Consider the following 20872-nt stretch of genomic DNA (forward strand, 5'->3'; position numbering starts at 1 on the left):
TCATGGCTATGTCACTGGACTCCCACGTAGTCGACCACAGTTCGCATTCCGGAACGGGTGGCTTAAAACTCACGCCGGGCGCGTGTGTGTGCGTGCCCAAGATCCCAAGAGGAGAATGGAGGAGAAGAGATTGCGGCGTGGCCATCCCCCCTGGGGGGTGATGTCTCGCCTTCTGTCTCTCTGTCTCTGTCTGTCTGGTGAGCGCACACGCTGTATAGCGAAAACCTTTCCAAAAAAAAAAGTAATAATAAATAACTTTTTTTTTTTTTGAGAGATTTTCACTGTAGGGCGCTTGCGCTCGCCAGACAGACAGAGAAAGACATAGAGACAGAAAGCGAGAAATCACCCCCCAGGGGGGATGTTCACGCCGCAATCCCTTCTCCTCCATTCTCCTCTCGGGATCTTGGGCATGCACGCACACGCGCCCGGCGTGAGTTTTAAGCCACTGGGTCCGGGACACGAACCGCGGTCGACTACGTGGGAGTCCAGCGACATAGCCATTCCGCTAACTGCTGGTTCCCATAATAAATAACTTTTTAAAGAAAGAACAACTTGAAAGTATTGATTCGATTTTAGAATTGTGCAGGTGCTAACGTCAGGGTAGCAGTTAATCAGCTGTTTCACTTCATACACCTGCAAGTGAGTATGCCATTCATTTATGTTTAGTTATCATGCTTTGGGGTTATAAAAGTTTAGATTCATGGAGCCAGCAGGTGGCATAGTGATTAAGGTGCTAGACTCCCACATGACCGACCACGGTTCAAGTCCCGAACCCAGAGGTTTGAAACTCATGCTGGGCTTGTGTGCATGCGTGCCCAAAATCCTGAGAGGAGAATGGAAGAGAAAGGATCACGGCATGGCCATCCCCGGGGAGGGGGGGTAATTTCTCGTTTTCTCTCTCCAGTGATGCATGCATCCTATAGCAAAAATCTCTCTCAAAAAAAGTTTAGACTCGTGGGGCCAGTAGGTGACTTAGTGGTTAAGGTACTAAACTCCCACATGGCCAGCTGCAGTTCAAGTCCCGGACCTAGTGGCTTGAAACTCACAGTGGGCACGTGTAAGTGTGTGGCCAAGTTCTCGAGAGGAGAATGGAGGAGAAGGCATAGCCATCTCCTCTGGGGGGTGATTTCTTGCTTTCTGTCTCTCTGGCGAGTGCACGTGTCCTATAGCAAAAATCTCTAAAAATAAATAAGTAAATATATTCCCCGTCATCGGTGACTAGTCCGTTTCTTGTTCGGATGTGTCAGATACGTTTTTAAATTAATTCTTGCTGATGTAGACCTGCGTCCTCTAGGTGGGCCGCTCTGAACCTTGGTTTTCATATCTTAATGGCTTCACGCGAAGCTTCAGGTCTGATGAACAAATCATACCACGTTTGCTTGTGTGTATTTGGGGCTACACTACTGATTCTTTTCTTTAGGAGTAAGAGGAAATCTTTCAATCGAATTCGATAACACTTAGATCTCTAGCTTGGTCGAGAACAGTCTTCAATTAAAAACCAGATTTCTGGAGCTTAAGTTCTTCAGTATGGAGCACGCCACAGAGGGAGCTTAGGACGTGTGTCGGGACCTGCTGGCCACAGGCTGGCCAGGCCGGGTGTGCAGATCTAGGTGAGTCCAGAGCTGTCGGTGTCCACTGGCCTGGAGCCATGGTCAGAAAACTGGCGTTGTTGGAGCCGCCCCAGGCACACCCATGGTGGCCATCCTTGAAAGAAGGGATGGAGGCCATGGTGTGAGGGGAAGAAGGAGACCCACGTCTCGCTTTGTTTTCTCACGTGCTTTTCTTTTTCCTGTATTTGTGTTTTTTAGACTTTTTAATTTGAAATGTTAATATAACTCACACGTGGAAGCATGGAAGGCAGTGAGTACTTATAAAGCAGACCCCAGTAACGCCCACCCAACAGACACCCCGGGAGCCCACGAAGCCCTCTGTAATTTTAAGATAAACTATTTTTGTACTTTACATAAGCAAAATTATACTGAATACATATTTTTATTTGCTTTATTTCACAGAACAGTATTTCATAAGATTTATCTTGTTGTATATAGCTGTGTTTCTTTCATCTCCATACTTTCAAAGTATGAGGGACTTCAAAAAGTTCAGGGATGGCCCAGCAGGTGGCATGGTGGTTAAGGTACTGGATCCCACATGGCCAACTCCACATTTGAGTCCCAGACCAGGAGGTCTGAAAAACACCAGACGCATGTGTGTGCATGCCCAAAGTCCCAAGAAGAGAATGGAGGAGAAAGGACTGCAGCATGGCCATTTGCTCTGGGGCATGATTTCTCACTTTCCCGCTTTCTCTGTCTCAGTCTCTCCAGCGAGTGCATGCACCCCACAACAAAAATCTAAAAAAAGAAAAAAAATGTATGGAAAATATGTATTATGAAAAAAATGAATTTTAATAATGTTTCACACCAAAATAAATTGATGCATGCTCTACTTCCATTTTCTATGAACTTCCCAGTCCCCCCATACACTGCAGCTAATGACCTGATCCACCACTGGTAGGCGCTGTGCTGCTTCCAGTCGGGGCTGTGCGAGCCATGCTGCTGTGGGCGTCCCTGCCCGTGACAGTCACGTGTGAGCCTCCTGAGTCGGCTCCCTGGGCACAGAGGTCTTCTGCACCTTGTCAAGCCAAGTGCGTAGCCCACGGGCCGCATGAGCTCGGGAAGCAGCTCGCCCTCATAGCTCTGTCCCTGTTCTCAGTGTGCTGGGTGTCTGGTGACATCTCACTGCGGTTCCGATTTGCATTTATCTGGTTTTTAATGACAGTGGCCATCCTTTCACATGTGACTAGCCTTTTGGGTATATTTTGTGAAGAATACGGCATAGGCCTTTTCTTATTTTTCTGCCGGTGCTCTGAATGGGAAGGGCTGTCTCTAGATGTGAGTTGTCGGTGCTGTGTGTCCAGCTCGTTCTGTTCTCTGACTGACCTTTTCATTCTTGGTGTCTTGATGAAGAAAAACGTTTGATTTCAGTGTAGTTCTCTTGATTGGTCTTACTGAGTACTGTTTTTTGGGGAGTTTTTTTGTTTTTGTTTTTGTTTTTATCTAAACAAGTCCTTCTGGGGGCTGGCAGGTGGCGTGTGAAGGGGGTTGGACTCCCACATGGCCAACTGTGGTTCAAGTCCCAGACCTGACAACTTGCTTTCTCACTTTCCCCCTCTCTCTCCCTCTCTGCTCAAATTTAAAAATAAAAATAATTATATTTAAAAATAAAAATAATTCTTTTTTAAAAAAGAAATCCTTCTCTACTTCATTTCCTATATAAGAGGGTTTTTTTAAAAAATAATATTTCTTAAAAGCATTGGAGTTCTACCTTTTAGATTTCAATCTATTTCACCAGGAGTTATGTTTTATTTTTGTAGAGATGAGATTGATCTCCGCCCCTCCTTGTACCCCTGTGTACCTGGTTGTCCCACGTGGTGTGTGAAAGACTGCCCTTCACTGTCCTGCAGTCCGGTTCTGTCACAGCACAAGTGTCTACATGCACAAGCCTGTCTGGGCCCTGCTCTTTGGGTTTTCATTAACGAAGCTTGACAGGAAGTCTCAATTTCTTGAACGGCGAGTTCTCCACCTTGTGCGCCAAGGGTGCTGTGGTTGTTACTGATCCCCTGCACCCTAGCATGAGTTTTAGAACCACTTCCTCAGCTCCACAGAAGTATTCTTTGGGATAAACATCAGGATAACACTGATTCTGTAGGTCCTTTTTCTGTTCAAGTAAATGTTATCCACAGATTCCTCGAACAAGCTCAAACCTGCTGTTGAGCTAGTGAAAGCTCCCCTCTGAGATGGGCGAGAGAGGGGGTCCACTCACTCCTCTTAGCCTCACTCTCAGCTGGAACCCCCAGTTGGAACAGTCAGGCAGGAAGGACAAGGGCAATGTCTGGGCTTGCAGGTGAAAGGAAGACCCAAGGAATTCGTGACACATCATTAGAATTCAGCAGAGTTGAGCAAGGTAGCCAGATATAAAAGTGATACCACACGCTGATTTATTCTGTATAGCGGCAGGTAGACAATTAGGTTTGGTTTCGTTTTAGTTTAGTTATTTATTCCATGAGCAAAACAGCACTCCGGACAGGGTCTCAAAGCCGCAACTGACCTCAGCCTCAGCCAGCCCCAGATCATGGCACACACACACACCCCGTGTACATGGGAATGTGTCCCAACATAAACCCAGAACATCCCGTGTGAAGTCAGCCTCACAGAATGTCAGTTTTAGCACTGTGCCACCATCCATCCCCAACTAAGTCTTTTTAGAAATACTATTTACAATAGCATCAAAATTTTAAAAAATAGTGTTTAGCAGATTCTGGAAAGAAATTTGTACTTTTTATTGAGAGACATTTAAGGTGAACTTGTAATTGTAGAAATACTCTGTGGGTCAGAAGACTTGACACTGCACGTACCTCCATTCTTCCCCAATTTGTATGGGAAGTGGAAGGGGCCATGCGCAGTCAACACATGAGGAAGAGCCAACGAAGGAGTCGTACTTTCAAGGCACCAGGAGCTAAAATTCCTGGGTGCAGTGCAGGGAGAGGCCACGGCCCATCAGGAGAGAAAACCCCGCCCACAGCCCCTTGATCCAGCATAGAGAGGACACAAGAAGCAATGGGAAACGTGGTCATTAAAAAATGATGCATTGGGCAAGCCCCTAGCACAGTGGGTAAGCCATACACTGCAACCAGATCGCACATGCCTGCTACCATTCCTCTGCTTACGTGGCTTGAAAAACTCACCAGGCTCATGTGCTCGCACGCCCAGATCACGATAGGAAGGAGAAATGGAAGGAAGGGATTGTGGTGTGGCCATGTCACACTGGGGGTGTTCGCTCTCCTTCCCCCACCCCTCAAAAGTGCACACACCTCTGGCAAAATGCATACAAACATCCATGCGTACATAAAATGTATTTTTATATGTGTTATCGTCAACAAATAATTTTCCATTTCTTATTTATTGTATGTATATATTTCCCCCCTATTTCTCACCCTCTGCCATTTCCCATCCTCCTCCCACCCTGTCTCTGGTATCTGCAGTTGCTTTCCATTCCTTTATTCTTTCCCACATTGTATTGATTCACAAAATATATAAATTAATCTAAATACTTTAGATAGTAAGTTCAGCTGATATATACATATCTGCGAACAAAAGTTGACTTTAAGCATGAAACTCTGTAGGTAGAATGAATATACTATAAAGTAACACCGGGACCAGCAGTTAGCATAATGGCTATGTTGCTGGACTCCCACATAGTCGACTGTGGTTCGAGTCCCGGACCCAGTGGCTTAAACTCACGCCAGGCGGGGTGTGTGTGCGTGCCCAAGATCCCGAGAGGAGAATGGAGGAGAAGGGATTGCGGCGTGGCCATCCCCTCTGGGGGGTGATTTCTCGCTTTCTATCTCTCTGTCTCTCTCTGTCTGTCTGGTGAGCGCACGCGCCCTGTAGCAAAAACCTCTCCAAAAAAAGAAAATAAATAAATAAAATAAAGTAACACCTAGCTGAGACTATATAACTTACTGTGGTCATTAAATAGGTATTTTTTTAATTATTTTTTTTTATTTCAAAAAAGGCAGTTTTAGCTTTAATAAATCAAAATCAAAAAATGTCAAGAGAACTTTTCATAATACTTAAAGCCAGGAAACAGGTTAGGATTCTTTCTGTTCCAATAGTAGGTACATGGACCTGTCCACAACTCAAGAGAAGACAAAACTTCTTAACTCTGGAAAACAAAGCATAGAAGATCAGTAATGTTTCAGTCAAAAGTCATCAGATTCTATTTCACCAGTTCAAACTCACATACTTTATCAGTTGTTGTGGTCCAATCTTTCCATTTAAATTCTGGAACATAGGGACCAGCAATTAACATAATGGCTGTGTCGCTGGACTCCCATGTAGTCGACCATGGTTCGCGTTGCATCCTGGACCCGGTGGCTTAGAACTCACGCCAGGAGCGTGTGCGTGCGTGCCCAAGATCCCAAGAGGAGAATGGATGAGAAGGGATTGCAGCGTGGCCATACTCCCGGGGGGTGATTTCTCGCTTTCTGTCTCCCTGTCTCTCTCTCTGTCTGGCGAGCGCACGCGCCCTCTAGCAAAAAACTGTAAAAAAAAAAAAAATTCTGGAACATAACGTTCAACTCTGGACTTGTACCTACCATTAAGCTGCCATTTTCTTAGTTGTTTTGGAACTCTTATTTCTGTGTGTCTGACTTTAGTTTTCCTGCGATAGCACTCTTCAGAATTTCTTGGAGAACTGGTCTGGTATTGGTAAATTCTTTAAGGTTTTGCTTATCTGAAAATGTTCTTGTCTTTTCTTCCCATATGAAGGATACTCTTGCTGGGTACAGGATCCTTGATTGAAATTGTTTTTCTCTCAACACTTTGAATGTAGTTTCCCATTCTTTCCTTGCTTACATTGTTTCTGATGAGAGGTCCGCTGTTAGCCTGATGGGATATCCTTTGTAGGTAACTTGCTGTTTTTCTCTTGCCATTTTTAGTATCTGTGGTTTTGGCCATTTTTGTCTGTGGTTTTGGTCATTCTGTCTATAATGTGTCTTGGAGAAGATCTTCTTGGGTTGATCCTATTTGGGGTCATCTGTATTTCTTGAGTCTGAATCTTTAAATGCCTCTCTAGGTTTGGAAATTTTTCTTCCAGGATTTCATGGAATAGATTATCAATGCCCTTATTAGTCTCTTCATCTTCTAGGATACCGATTATCTAGATGTTTTGACATTTAATGATATCTAGTATTTCTTGTATAATATACAAGAAATAATATTCTCATTTTGGGGGGCTGTTTTCTCATTCTTCATGGTAGATTTCACTAGTCCACCAATTCTGTCTTCTAAATCTGAGATTCAATTTTCTGTATCATCTAATCTGCTTTTAATACTTTCAAAGGAAGTTTTGACTTCCTGTATTATAGCCTTCATCTCCAACAGTTCCATTTGATTCTTTTTTATGGTGTGTATTTCCTCTTTCAGCTCTCACAAGAACTACCTCACCACCTAAAACTCATTGACTTTTCTCCTGCTGTTCATTGTCTCTCTTCTCTTCTACTTCTGTTAGCTTTGTCACTATGAATATTCTGAATTCTTTATCAGACATTTCCATGAGTTTCGTTGTGCTGTGTATGGATGAAGAGGAGTTATTGTTTTCCCTTGAGGGAGAGGTATTTTCTTGCTTTCTCATAATTCTTGTGCCCCTGCGGTCATTTCTTCTGGGTTATTTATTTCTTCCTAATTTCTAGAAGTTCAATCTGAGCAATCAGAGGAGCACAGGAGGAGGAGGTCTGCAAACTCTTTGGCATTCTGTTTTTCTCCCTTTGTGTGCAGATTCAGTGGGAATTGAGGAATATGAGGACTCTAGTAGTATTCGGATGCTTGGCTACTTTTCACTTAGACTTGTCTAGACACTCAGTGCATGGAGGTTGAGCAGCAAAGTGATGAAGTAGATGAAAAAGTATAAGAAAACAGAGAAAGGGAGAAAGAAACAAGAGAAAAAAAGATAAAGCAAACAAACAAAAAAATATTTCTTTGTTAATTTAAAAAATAAATAAAAAAATAAAAACTGTGTGCCATGTGCACGCCTCGTGAGGGAGAAAGGGGAGGGGATTATTACCAAGATAAAGGAGAATTTCAGAGCCAAGAAAATACTTGACCTTAAAAAATTTTTACAAAAGAAAAATGGGGACCAGCAGATGGTATAATGGCTACATTGCTGGACTCCCATGTAGTCAACAGTGGTTCGAGTCCCGGACCTGGTGGCTTAAATTCATGCCAGGCACATGTGCATGTGTGCCCAAAATCATGAGAGGAGAATGGAGGAGAAAGGACCACAGCGTGACCATCCCCCCTGGGGAGTGATTTCTCACTTTCTGTCTCTCTGTCTCTGTCTTTCTGGCAAGTGCACGTGCCCTCTAACAAAAACCTCTCAAAAAAAAAGAAGAAAGAAGGAAGGAAGGAAGGAAGGAAGGAAGGAAGGAAGGAAGGAAGGAAGGAAGGAAAGAAAGAAAGAAAAGAAAGAAAGAAAAGAAAGAAAGAAAGAAAGAAAGAGAGAGAGAGAGAAAAGAAAAATGGAAAGACAGAGGCAGAGAGACAGAAAGAGACAGAGAGAAAAAGACAGAGGGGCTCTACCAGGGTGACTCCTCAGCAGAACACCTTCCTTGCTCTTATCCCTGAAAGCACTAGATCTCGGCTCTCATGGCTGACTCCCATGAATTTCGTTTTTTTTTTTAAACACAATATTGGGGCTGGCAGGTGGCGTGGTGGTTAAGGCACTGGAATCCCACATAACTAGCCATAATTCAAGTCTCGGACTTGGCAGCTTGCTTTGTCACTTTCTCTCTTCCTTTTCCTCTCCCTCTCTGGTCAAAGAGAGAGAGAGGAAAGAGAGAGAATACTTATTACCGGGAAAAAAAAAGAAAGAAAGAAAAACACACACACACACAGTATTGCTGACCTTTTTTCTTAACAGGAGACACTTTTTCCACGTAGTCTCTCTGTGTGGGAGCTGAGTGCAGTGTACTGTGGTACACGTTAGTGAGGAAGCCCAGACCACTCCAGGTTCTCAGAGATTGAATTCAGCTCTGCTCCTACTCATCCCGTAGTAAGTCTGTCAGAAAAACAAGATGACTGCTTAGCTGAAGCATTGACTCTCACCTTGCAGAAAGCTCACCCATTTGTTTCTGTTTGCACAGACTCTCTCTTGTCTGTGGGTTCATGGCATGCAGCTTCGTGGGGCCCTAAGAGCACTGCGTTTAAGAAGGCAACATGGGGGACCAGTGGATGGTGCAATGGTTACGTCGCTGGACTCCCCTAAGAGCACTGCATTTAAGAAGGCGACATGGGGGGCCAGTGGATGGCATAATGGTTACGTTGCTGGACTCCCACATAGTTGACTGTGGTTCAGGTCCCAGACCCAGCAGCTTGGAACGCACACCAGGCACATGTGCGTGCGTGCCCAAAACCCTGAGGAAGAATGGAGGAGAAGGGATTGCAGCATGGCCATCCCCCCAGGGGAGGATTTCTCGCTTCCTGTCTCTGTGTCTCTCTCTGTCTCTCTGGCAAGCACACGTGTCCTATAGCAAAAAATCCCTGGAAAAAAAGGCAACATAGAAGCCCAGAGCCGGTGTCTGGCTTGCTACACAGTGGTATCTGTTGGAAATTGGACTGCTTCCGCTCTCGGTGACTGTAGGGGTGACTGGGACAGTTCCTGTCTTCACGAGCTATAACTGTGGGGTGTCTTTTGCATCTGACCCTCTAGGTGGGTCCTTTTTAAAGATCTGTCTCTGTGTCACTGAGGTTTGTTTACGGGGAGGAAGCCGCCACCCGCATTCCCGAGGCCTTGTTTTGTGGTCTTTCTGCACCTGCTGGGCTGAGTCAGTCCTTCAGTGTATCTCAGGTGTTTCTTTTAACCACTGAGACAGAGACTGGTGTAAGAGTGGATTTGGCTTTTCTGTTGTCGTTAAGTCATGTTCCTGTCCACAGCAGAGTCCACGTGATGCCTTTTGGCACGTAGTGGCAACTTAGTAATTCAGCCGCATCACCCATACTCTGTGATTGGGTGGTTCAAGTGCATCTGTCACGTCCATCAGCCCCCTCTATAATCGAGGCTCACATTGCTACCAACATCTGCGAAACCGGCCGTGATATTGTTAGCCATTTAGGGCTCAAGCCAGCGTGGCTCCTGACTGTCTAGCAGTGTCTCCATCCCTCCAGCCCCATCCTTTTTTTGTTTGTTTGTTTGCTATAGGGCGCATGTGCTCCCAAGAGAGGGGGAGAGAGAGAGGGATAGTGAGAAAGCATTCGGCGGGGGGTGACCACACCACAATCTCCTCCTTTTGTTCTCCTCTTGGGATTTTGGGCACACACACACACACACACACACACACACACACACACAGCGTGATTTTTCAAGGTGCCAGGTCCAGGACTCAAACCACACAGTCAACCGTGTGGGATCCAGTGCCATAACCTCCATGCCACCTGCCAGCCCCTCCACCCCCCTTTTGATCACACCTGCCTGGCAGTAAGACCATCTGAGGCATGCACCTTTACTGTGTATCAGTTTGTGGGTTAAATATTAATCTGGTGTAGTGGTCAAGAAGTTGGACTCCTGGGACCAGCAGTTGGTGTAATGGCTATGTCACTGGACTCTCATGTAGTCGACAGCCGTTTGAGTCCCGGACCCGGTGGCTTAAACTTACACCAGGCATGTGTGCATGCATGTCCAAGATCCCGAGAGGAGAATGGAGAAGAGATTGCGGCATGGCCATCCCCCTTGCGGAGTGATTTCTTGCTTTCTATCTCTCTGTCTCTCTGTCTTTCTGGAGAGCACACGCTCCCTATAGCATAAACCTCTCCCAAATAAAAAAAGAAGTTGGACTCCTACATGGCCAACCATGGTTTGAGTCCTGGACCTGGCAGCTTGAAACTCACACCAAATACATGTGCATGTATACCCAAAATCCCAGGAGGAGAATGGACCAGAAGGGACTGCGGCATGGCCATCCCCCCAGGGGTTGACTTCTCACTTTCCCTCTGTCTCTCTCCAGCGAGCATACACACCCTATGGCAAAAACCTTTAAAATGTATGTGTATCTGTCTGACTCTCGCACTCTTTGTAGAAAAAGAAGCTGTAAGCTGGACATAAGTAGACACCCCCTGTTTTCCTCCTGTATCCCAGTGGCTCATCTTGAGTAACCCCAGGGTGTACACCGCACCCTGAGGTTGGTGGAAGGAGTCGAGTTCCATTTACTCACTCTGGTGCCACTGGTGGGAGAATGTGGTGCTCCCACTGTTGGTGCCAGAGCATTTATGAACTAGAAGACGCTCCATCCAGTCACTGGTAAGGAGCTTTCCTTTAGTAAGCGTGTTTTTTGGTTTTTGTTTGTTTGTTTGTTTTAAGAATAAGACATTCTTCTCTCCACTCTCTCTGTTTCTGATGCCCTGGGTTTTCTGGGGTTTGTCTGTTTCTTGGGGCTTTTCCCCACCTTTAGGATCACGTGTGTGCATAGGAGACTCAGGAGGGAGAGAAGCAAAGCAGAACGCTCCATGGGTCTGGTCGGCAGCAGCCGCTCCTAGTGCTCCAGGCCGGGTCCTGGACGCTCGTGCGCATGCTCTGCTGGTTTCCAGCCACAGCAGGGGTTGGAACCGTGGTCGCCACCTGGGATCCAGCCCCTCCTAAGCAGTGCGTTCCGCATGCCCCAGAACCAGCCCTCCTGACCCTGCCGGCCTAGGTTAATACTTTTCTCTGCCGCCTCCTATAGGTCCACACCGGTACGTCCACACCCTTTGCGCCTAGATATCATTTAGGACTTCCTTGAAGTAATTGGGAAGTGCACAAGGTCACAGTAACAAATTAGTGAAATTGGGGAGGGGGTTGCCGCGACTGCCTATGCAAATATAAGGTGTTTATGGAAGTAATTGTCATGTTAAAAATCGGGATACAGAAAGGCATGGAAGCATATTCTTCCACTGCCTTCACTGTTTCTAGTCCCCGGGGTGCAGTCCTATAAACCCAGCAGAATGTAGAATTTTTTTCAATTGTGCTGACCAAGAAGAAGCTAAATTCACTTGCATTATTTTTAAATATGAAACTATTTCACAGGACCTTAGGATGCAATTTTTGAGCTTTTATATTCAATTTGATTTTTATAATGTAGATTTATTTTCAAATGGTGAAAGTAAAAATAGCCAAATGTGATTTTTAAAAATAAAAAAGAGCTCATGAGATTATAATCACAAACCTATTTTTAGACTATAAACAAAAATAGAACAGTAACATCTTAACTGTCTGGAACCCTGGGAGAATTGACATAATTCCCAGCTAGTTGAGATTTTCTTGTCTTTAGGAGTATTTTGGGTTTTGGTTTTTTGGTTTGTTTTTTTTTTTTAAGAATTGTTTTATTGGTCCAAGATGGCCACACGACTCGCCGCCTTCCTCAGGAATGCTCGCTCCGAGGAACTGGTGCTGGTCACATCCTTCTCCATCACAGGCCTCTCTCGTCCTGCTCACTCAGCCCTACACCGTACTGCATCGTACTTGGTGCACACCACCCCACAACTGCCCAGCGCCCCTCCGAGGCGACAGGAACATGCCCACCGTGCCCAGCCACCCCCAGGACCCCCAGGGCTGCAGCCTGCAGTGGCTGACGGAACTGCAAACACCTCAGTCGACAGGGTTCCCCTGGGCCCCCAATAAAATTGGAACCCTCCCCAGGGGAAAAAAAAGAGAATTATTTAACTCTATTTATTTATTTTAATTTGACCAGAGGGGTACAAAGTGAGAGAGGCGGAAAATGAGAAAACAAGCCGCCAGGTCTGGGACCTGAACTGTAGTCTGTGGGAATCCAGCACCCTCATCCACACGCCATCTACCGGCCCCTAGAAGTATTTTGGATAGAAATTTTTGAAAACGAATCTTTTACTCTGATATTCCTTCATCATAGATTTATTTTTGTGTTTTGATGGTAATTCTTTATTCTGGATATTAGTTATTATTCTATGCTTAAAAAACAGAGGACCAGCAGCTGGGATAATGGCTATGTCGCTGGACTCTCATGTAGTCGACCGTGGTTCGAGTCCTGGACCCGGTGGCTTAAACCCCCACCGGACATGTGTGCTTGTGTGCCCAAGATCTTGAGAGGAGAATGGAGGAGAAGGGATTGTGGCATGGCCATCCCCCTGGGAGTGACTTCTCACTTTCTATCTCTCTGGACTGAAACACCCCCCCCCAAAAAAAAAAGGATGATATTTTCAGGGCTCTTGAGCTATCTAACTCTTCTTTGAGACCACCCCCCACCACCCCACCCCCAGATGATCGTAGGGTCCTGTTGAGTTGTGAGTCCCCACATAAGCTGTGCTCTCCTATCCTGTCCACGCTTGGCCACTTAGCAGCACCGGGGCCTCAGACAAGCCACATTAGCTGTCGGGGTCTGCGTCGCCATCCCCAGATGGAAGGAAGTACCAGCCTCATACTGTCGTCCAAAGGATTTAGTGAGGACTGTTCCTAAGGGAGTTAACTGGGCACCACTTAGAAGGTGAGCTGTCTGGGGCCAGGAGGTGGCATGGTGGTTAAGGGTGCTAGACTCCCACAGGGCCAACCATGGTTCAAGTCCCAGACATTGCTTTCTCTCTCTCTTTCTCTCTCTCTCTCTCTTTCTCTTTCTCCACACACCCCCCCTCCCGGTCAAATTTAAATAAATAAATAAATAAAGTTAAATAAAATAATTCATAAAAAAAATAAACAGAGGGTGAGCTGTCCATGGGTCCTGAGTAAGGCGTATGAGGTGGCCTTTGGGGCAAATGTGGGTGCCTAAATCTCTGCAATGCCAATGCGTGAGGATGCCGGGCAGGTTCCAGATATTTAAGCCATGGCAACAAATGTGAGCTCACTTAAGGTGCTCCCGGCAGGAACAGCAGCTGGCGTAGTGGTTACACCACTGGACTCCCACATGGTCAACCACGTTTGAGTCCCGGACCTGGCAACTTCAAACTCACGCCGGGTGTTTGCACATGCATGCCCAAAATCCCAAGAGGAGACTGAAGGAAAAGGGACTGTGGCGTGGCCATCCCCCTTGGGGTGTGATCTCTCACTTTCTACCTCTCTGTCTCTCCAGTGAGCACATGCACCCTATAACAAAAATCTCTCAAAAAAAAAAACAATTCACACTGGGAGTGTGTGCATGCATGTTCAAAATCCCAAGAGGACAAAGGAGGAGAAGGGATTGCGGCATGGCCATCCCCCCTGGGGAATGATTTCTCACTTTCTGTCTCTTTGTCTTTCTCTGGCAAATGTATGTATCCTATGCCTAAAATCTCTTTAAAAAAATGATTCTGGCAAATTGGGGTGTGAGCACAGGTGTGAAATTGAGTGAGGATTGAAGGTGAGTAAGGTGGTAACTCAGTTTTTCATTAACAAGAGCTGTGGATTTGAATGTTAAGACCCCTGGACATGTTAGGATGTTTGCTCATTCCAAGTGATCAGTTTCCGAGTGCTCACGGTTTAGAAATCAGGTTTGGGTCCTCATGCTCTCGGCTAGCCTGTGGAGCCCGGTCCCATTGCCTGCTCGTGTGCTTACCTCCACACACAAAATGGGAAATAGGAAACCTGAGTCCCGCAAAGTGGGCCCACAAAGGGAGCAGTGCCTGCTGTTCCCACGGCTCAGAGCGGCAGTGGGGTACAGCGGATTAAAAACACCCAGCTGGGAGGACACGCGAAGCACTAGGAAGTGCTGGCGGGAAGAGGAATCGCTAACGTGTCATTTCTGCCCAGGAAACAGGAAGTGCCAGGACACGAGCAGGAGCAGGAGGCTGGCAGTCAGGAAGGGTAGGGCAGGGGATGCAGCACCTTCACGCTCCTAAGAATAGAGCCCCACAGAGTTTCTGTGTTTGTGGGTGTAGCTGTCAGTGTGGACCATATTTGAAATTAAACCAGGAAACATTTTTTAAATATGTAAATTATTTATTTGTTCAAAAATAATAAACCTATTACATCTTAACAGAAATAACAGATTTTTATGAAAATAGCTGTGTACTCTCCCCCAAAAAATAGAACAATGGCGTTGTTTTCTATTTTCACAATCTGCAAGAGCCTTCCAGGAGCCAGCCAGGTCCTCCCGCTCCCGTGCTCAGCCCCCTGCCATAGCTGCTCTGGCAGGAGTCCAGGAAGACGTGTCTGGGAAAAGTAGGAGTGTTTTAACAGCTTCTTCAGGTAGTCGTGGTCATTTTCCTTGATCTTACACCAAAACTTAACAAATACGTAGCTTCTGTTTGGTTTTTTGTTTTTTGTTTTTTTAGGTTTTCGCCATTGGGCACATGTGCTTGCCGGAGAGAGAAAGTGAAATGGAAAGTGAGAAACCGCCCCCAAGGAGGGATGGCTATACCACAATCCCTCTCCATTCTCCTCTCAGGATTTTGAACACACATGCATATGCTCCTGGCATGGTGTGTGTGGTGGTTTTTTTTTAGATTTTTTTTTTTTTGGCCATAGTGCACGTGCACTCTTTGAAAAGAGACAGAGAAAAGTGAAAAATTACCCCTCGAGGTTGGCCGTGCCACAGTCCCTCCTCCTCCATTCTCAAGATTTGGGGTACATATGCGCACGTACCCAGTATGATTTTCAAGCCACCGGGTCCAGGACTAGAACTGCACTTGGCTGCATAGAAACCTCACACCATAACCACCATTCCACTGCTGGCCTCATGGGCAGACTCTTAAAGGAATCTGTAACGTAGACTGACACCACATCAGTTATCTGTACTTTATTTTATTTTATTCCACTAAAATCCAGCAGCCCACCTTATACTTTGGAATGGCTCCTTTGCCCCAAGTGATATTTTAACACCATTTATTAATCATGTGGAAAACATTTGTTCGTTGAGTTAATGCCAGTCTTTTGAGACATTTTGTAGATCTTTGGCCCATTTTAGTGCGTGTATCAATAATCACATTTGTTAATACCACCACTGATCTCGTCTGCAGCCTGGGAAGCTGTCCAGCTCACACTGGCAGATAGAAGGTTTCCGTATCTCCCAGAAGTTTTTGAACCCCTCTGAGCAGGCGCACAGAGCTCTGAACCCACCGTCATCACGGGCTAGCCCTACAGAGACCCTCTAGGCCTGGGTCTTTATCTCTGATGTTATGACTAAGTGGGGTGCGGGCAGTAAGTGTAAAGGTTTGGTGTACCTGGCCCAGGTGAGCGCTCCAAGCAGCAGTTACTGTTCCTGTTATCACTGTGTCTGTATCCCATCACCGTCCATCACACAGCGCCATGTCACCGGCTGTAGACCAACACGAGCCAGCAGTGTGCTCTGTGGAGCACTTAAGGTGGTAACTCTTGCTGGCATTTCTAAGGGTTGGTTTCGACGGTCTTCCGGCTGATGCCAGAGGCTCTGTGCTGAGCAGCCAGTCAGACCGGCAGGCGCGTGTGATGCGTTGGCGACCCCGACCCAGCAAGACCGCCAGCCGCTTGTGCCGTTCGTGTGTTCCAGGTTTAGAGCCACCGGGCAGGCCAAAGGAAGCCCCTTCCCTCCCATCGTCTTTGACGCTGTGTGCCGTGGTGCATTTTCAGGTACCTGGGCGGGCCGTGTTCTCACTCTTGTTCCATTGGCCAGCATGGTGCCTGTCAAGTGGTAACTGTCCAGTAGTATCTGTTGAGTGAGTGCATGTGGAGGCATTTATTCTGAACAGTCCTCTTGATGTGGTTTAAAGAGTTAAGAAGCATAGAACCTTACCATATTAAACAGCTGATCTAAGGCAGTGACTTCGGCTTTTCATTTTTGTTAAGGAATGTTTAACCTCTGTTCACCCCTACCCAATGTCATTTTCCTTTCTCTTTTGTTTTTTAAAAATTTCGTTACAGGGCATGTGTGCTCACTGGAGAGATACATGGCAGGGCAGAGGGGAAGTGAGAAGGCACCCCCCCACCCGGGGGATGGCCACACCGCAGTCCCTTCTCCTTCATTCTCGTCCCAGGACTTCGGACACACACGATCCTGGCATGTTTCTCGAGCCTCCGGGTTCAGAGTGAAACCACGCAGTTGGCCATGTGGGATCCAGCTGCCTTAACCGCCACACCGCCAGCTGCCCCCAATGTCGCTTTCTAGCATCTCTGTTCATTGAAAATGAAAATAGGAGAAGGCTTTAAGGTTTTTCACGGTAACTTGGGGTTGAGCGTATTTGCGATCAATGTACTTTGCTTTCTGCCTTTCAGATGTTCCTCCTGCTGATCAAGAGAAGCTTTTTATCCAGAAGTTACGTCAGTGTTGTGTCCTCTTTGACTTTGTTTCCGATCCACTAAGTGACCTAAAGTGGAAGGAAGTAAAACGAGCTGCTCTAAGTGAAATGGTAGAATATATCACCCACAATCGGAACGTGATCACAGAGCCCATTTACCCAGAAGTCGTCCATATGGTAAGTGACGGCGTTTAACCAGTGTATGCCAGCCCTGGGTCACACACAGGACTCCGATGCTCTCAGGGCCAGCCCAGACATCTGAGCCCAGCACAGTAGGCCCAGGAAAGATGGCCTTCTGTCCCCACATGTGTACTTGTACTGGGAAGAGTGGAGATGTCTTCTGTAAGGTACCCTGGATTCCGGTAATAATATTAGGTGGTCAGGAAAGTCATGACGTGATTTTTCTGTTTTCCTATGCAAACATGCATCATGACGTCTCCGATGACTGAACAGTAGCGGGGAGTCGGTTATACCCGGGGGCGGTCTACACGCTTCCCGTTTACTAACTCGTAGTTAATACCTTACCCTCCTTAAACTTCTTTACTGTGTTGGTTTGGCACTGTACCATCAGTGTGACGGCGCCCTTGTTTGTGATTTACGAGTAAGCAGCTGTCCGTACTCGTGCAGGGCAGTTCCAACCATGGGGCAGAGTTAGACTACCCGTGGGAGCCTGCTGGGGTCAGAGCAGTTCTGACCGAGTGCCGGGAAGCCTCCGTCTGTCAGTGTGGGGACCGGGTAGTCCAGGCCGCTGGCTGAGACGGCCCGTCGGTGCTGCAACCAGGACAGTCAGGTTGTCGTTTTTATTTGATCCACACCTCAGCCTCCGACATCACATACTCAACAGCTGCTTCAGGCCCTCTGCAATTACCATTCCTGGGTCCCATTGTGAGCTTAGTACCGCTAACAAGCATCTCATGCAGTGCTCAGAGCAAAACCGTTAGTGTTTGTCACTGAACTCCGTTTTCCACTGAGTTTATTTTTGCTGTCGTTTGAACTGTTGATATTTTATCTTCCCCTGAAATGAGGGGCCCTGGTTTTGGAGAGGCAAGAGGCTTAATAGAAAATTCTAGATTCTGATTGTCACTGAACTCTTAAGTTACTGTGTATTTCAAAATGCTATATATTTCAAAATTGACCGGACTTGGGACCAGCAGTTAGCGTAATGGCTATGTCGCTGGACTCCCACGTAGTCGACCGCGGTTCGCATCCCAGACCCAGTGGCTTAAACTCACGCCGGGCGCGTGTGCATGCGTGACCAAGATCCCGAGAGGAGAATGGAGGAGAAGGGATTGCGGCGTGGCCATCCCCCCTGGGGGGTGATTTCTCGCTTTCTGTCTCTCTGTTTCTCTCTGTCTGTCTGGTGAGCACACGCCCTATAGCGAAAACCTCTCCAAAAAAAAAAAAAGATTGACCAGACTTGTTGGCCTGGAGTACTTCTATTTCTTACTTTAGTGTGCTCACTTTGGAGAGAAGATGAAAGCAATGTTCTTTTTTTGTAGTTAAACCTACTGTATCAGAGGTCCAGATCGACTTGATTGTTCAATTATTGTTGCCAAGCCTTGGCGTTCAGCATTTCCTGCGTGGCTACCAGGCCATTGGCCTAAGGACAAGGGCTGAGCCGTGTGGTCCCTTGCCCAGACCTTGCTGAAGAACAGTGGTGGCATAGGCCGAGTGGTGGGCAAGCCCTAACCCCAGCCATCTGGACAAAGGAAAGAGGCAATTTCTTTTTCCGTTGTTTCCTTCATTTCAACTTGTGACTACTTTGGAAGGTCTTCCCAACCCTGGTTCTAGGGAACCAGCAGGTGGTGTGGTGGTTAAGGCAGTGGACATGCCCACATGGCCGACCAGGGTTCAAGTCCTGAATCTGGTGGCTTGCTGTCTCACTTCCTCTCTCTCACTCTCTGTCTCTCTCTGGTCAAATTTAAAAATGAATGAATGAATGAATAAAATAAATAATTACTTTTTAAAAAGCTTGATAAAAAAGAAAAAGAAAACTCTCTAATATTTTCTCTTAATATTTTCATAATTGTTCTCTTCGCTTTACAGTTTATAATCCTCTTGGAACTTTTTCTTTAATGGTATAGGTTAGGGATATGGTTTCATTTTCTTCTAAATTGATTTTCTTCTAAAATGACTGAAAAATCCTTTGTCCCTATATCATGTATTGGATATTCCATTTCTCTTTATTGATTCAAATGCTTATTTATTAGGTATTTATTTTCTTTTAAAATTAAAATTTCTTTCTTTTCTTTTTTTTTTTTTTAATTTGCCAAAGGGCATGTGCGTTCCCTAGAGGGAGAGAGACAGGAACGAGAGAACACGCTCTCCAGGGGGTGGGCACACACACCCGTGTTCTTCAAGCCTCCAGGTCCAGGACTCAAACCGCAGGGTCCAGCGGCCCTAACCACCATGTCACAGGCTGGTCACAAATTCATTTCCTGATCTGTGCTGTTTATAAATATATACACTTATCAGACATTACGTTTACACAGGTGGCAGGCCATTGCTGTTTTTAAGGAGTCTTGACCACTAGCCTGGTCCCCAGTTCCCACCCCACCCTGAGAGCAAGCGAGGGGGCTTCACGTGGCCTGCCCAGGGCAGACGCCCTCTCTGGACCCACGTGTGCCCCTGAGGGCCTGAGCCAGGCTCCCATTTGTACTCCTCAGCAGCAGCGTGCATTTCCAGAGCCACCTAGGACACCCGAGGCCCTGGGGCTGGTCTCCGAGGTGAAGCACCTGTTGCTACAGCTGCTGCATTGTTTTCCACCCGGGTTCTCCTGCGGCTAGACCCTTCCCTACGTTGAACATCGAGCCACCCTACGTTGAACATGGAGCCAGTGCTCAGAGAAGCGCCTGGTTCGGACCCTGAGTGTCTCACAGATGTGGCGCATACACCGTAGTGGCACATACACCGCGGGCCATGCACAGTTGTAGATGAGGAAACAGAGTAACAAGCAGGAGTTCTGCCCTCCCTGGGCCTTCGTTGTCATGGGAGACGAGCATAAAAGGCGGCAACAATAGTATCTCATTTGAAATTATACTTATTTTAAGTAATGCTTTCAAGAACAGCAGTCAGAGGGAACCAGCAGTTAGCGTAATAGCTATGTCGCTGGACTCCCACGCAGTCGACCACGGTTCGCGTCCCAGACCTGGTGGCTTAGAACTCCCGCCGGGCGCGTGTGTGTGCGTGCCCAAGATCCCAAGAGGAGAATGGAGGAGAAAGGATTGCGGCGAGGCCATCCCCCCCGGGGGGTGATTTCTCGCTTTCTGTCTCTATGTCTGTCTGTCTGTCTGGTGAGCGCACACGCCCTATAACAAAAAAAAAAAAAAAAAGAACAGCAGTCAGAGTAAGAAGATGGCATTGTAAGACAGGGACAGTGGTTTCTGCCTGCGCGAGTGCCAGTCAGGAAAGTCAGAAAGAAAACCCCTTGATGGAAGAGATTGTCCCGTGAAGATACGTTCACAAGAGATGCTTTCCCGTTGTCACTAAGACAGTGGGCACAGTTGGTTTTCTTTCCCATTGTCACTAAGACGGTGGGGACAGTTGGTTTTCTTTCCTGTTGTCACTAAGACAGAGGGGACAGTTGGTTTTCTTTCCCGTTGTCACTAAGATGGCGGGGACAGTTGGTTTTCTTTCCTGTTGTCACTAAGACAGAGGGGGCCCGTTGTCACGAAGAAGATACGTTCAGTTGAGATTCTTTCCCGTTGTCACTAAGACAGCGGGGACAGTTGGTTTTCTTTCCCGTTGTCACTAAGACGGTGGGGACAGTTGGTTTTCTTTCCTGTTGTCACTAAGACAGAGGGGATGGTTGATTCTTCCGTTTCTGCTCTGTCTTGGGACAAGCTTAGTTGAGAACACGACCTTGTCCTTCTCTTTGTGGCTGCGAGGACAGAATGGGGAAAGGAAGGTGCAGGCCGGACTTTTTCTTTGATTCTGTAGTTTTGCTTTATCGTCACGCATGAAAGGTTAATGAAAGAGCGTGTGGCGGGGGTGCTGCCTGGCTATGGTTTGCGACCCTCCCAGACGTGGAGAGTGGGTACAGAATTCCGGTGGCCCCTGGGAGCCTCCTGCGGCTCCATTCCTGTGAGGAGCGGACGGCACGCCCGCCCTGCTCACCGGGCGTCTCCCCGGGA

At 46.9% G+C, this 20872-nt stretch overlaps 1 protein-coding gene across 7 annotated transcripts in view; it reads left to right on the forward strand.

Annotated features, from left to right (window-relative positions):
- Positions 1–20872, forward strand: part of PPP2R5C (protein phosphatase 2 regulatory subunit B'gamma) — a 196130-nt gene that overhangs the window by 94384 nt on the left and 80874 nt on the right. For all 7 annotated transcript variants that reach the window (XM_027776359.1, XM_027776361.1, XM_027776363.1 and 4 more), the window contains one exon: positions 16717–16916. In XM_027776359.1, coding sequence (XP_027632160.1) covers positions 16848–16916 — 69 coding nt within the window. In that variant the 5' untranslated portion in view covers positions 16717–16847. The remainder of the gene's footprint in view (positions 1–16716; positions 16917–20872) is intronic.

Source organism: Tupaia chinensis, unplaced genomic scaffold (assembly GCF_000334495.1).
Source record: "Tupaia chinensis unplaced genomic scaffold, TupChi_1.0 Scaffold000671_1, whole genome shotgun sequence".
Lineage (NCBI taxonomy): Eukaryota > Metazoa > Chordata > Mammalia > Scandentia > Tupaiidae > Tupaia > Tupaia belangeri.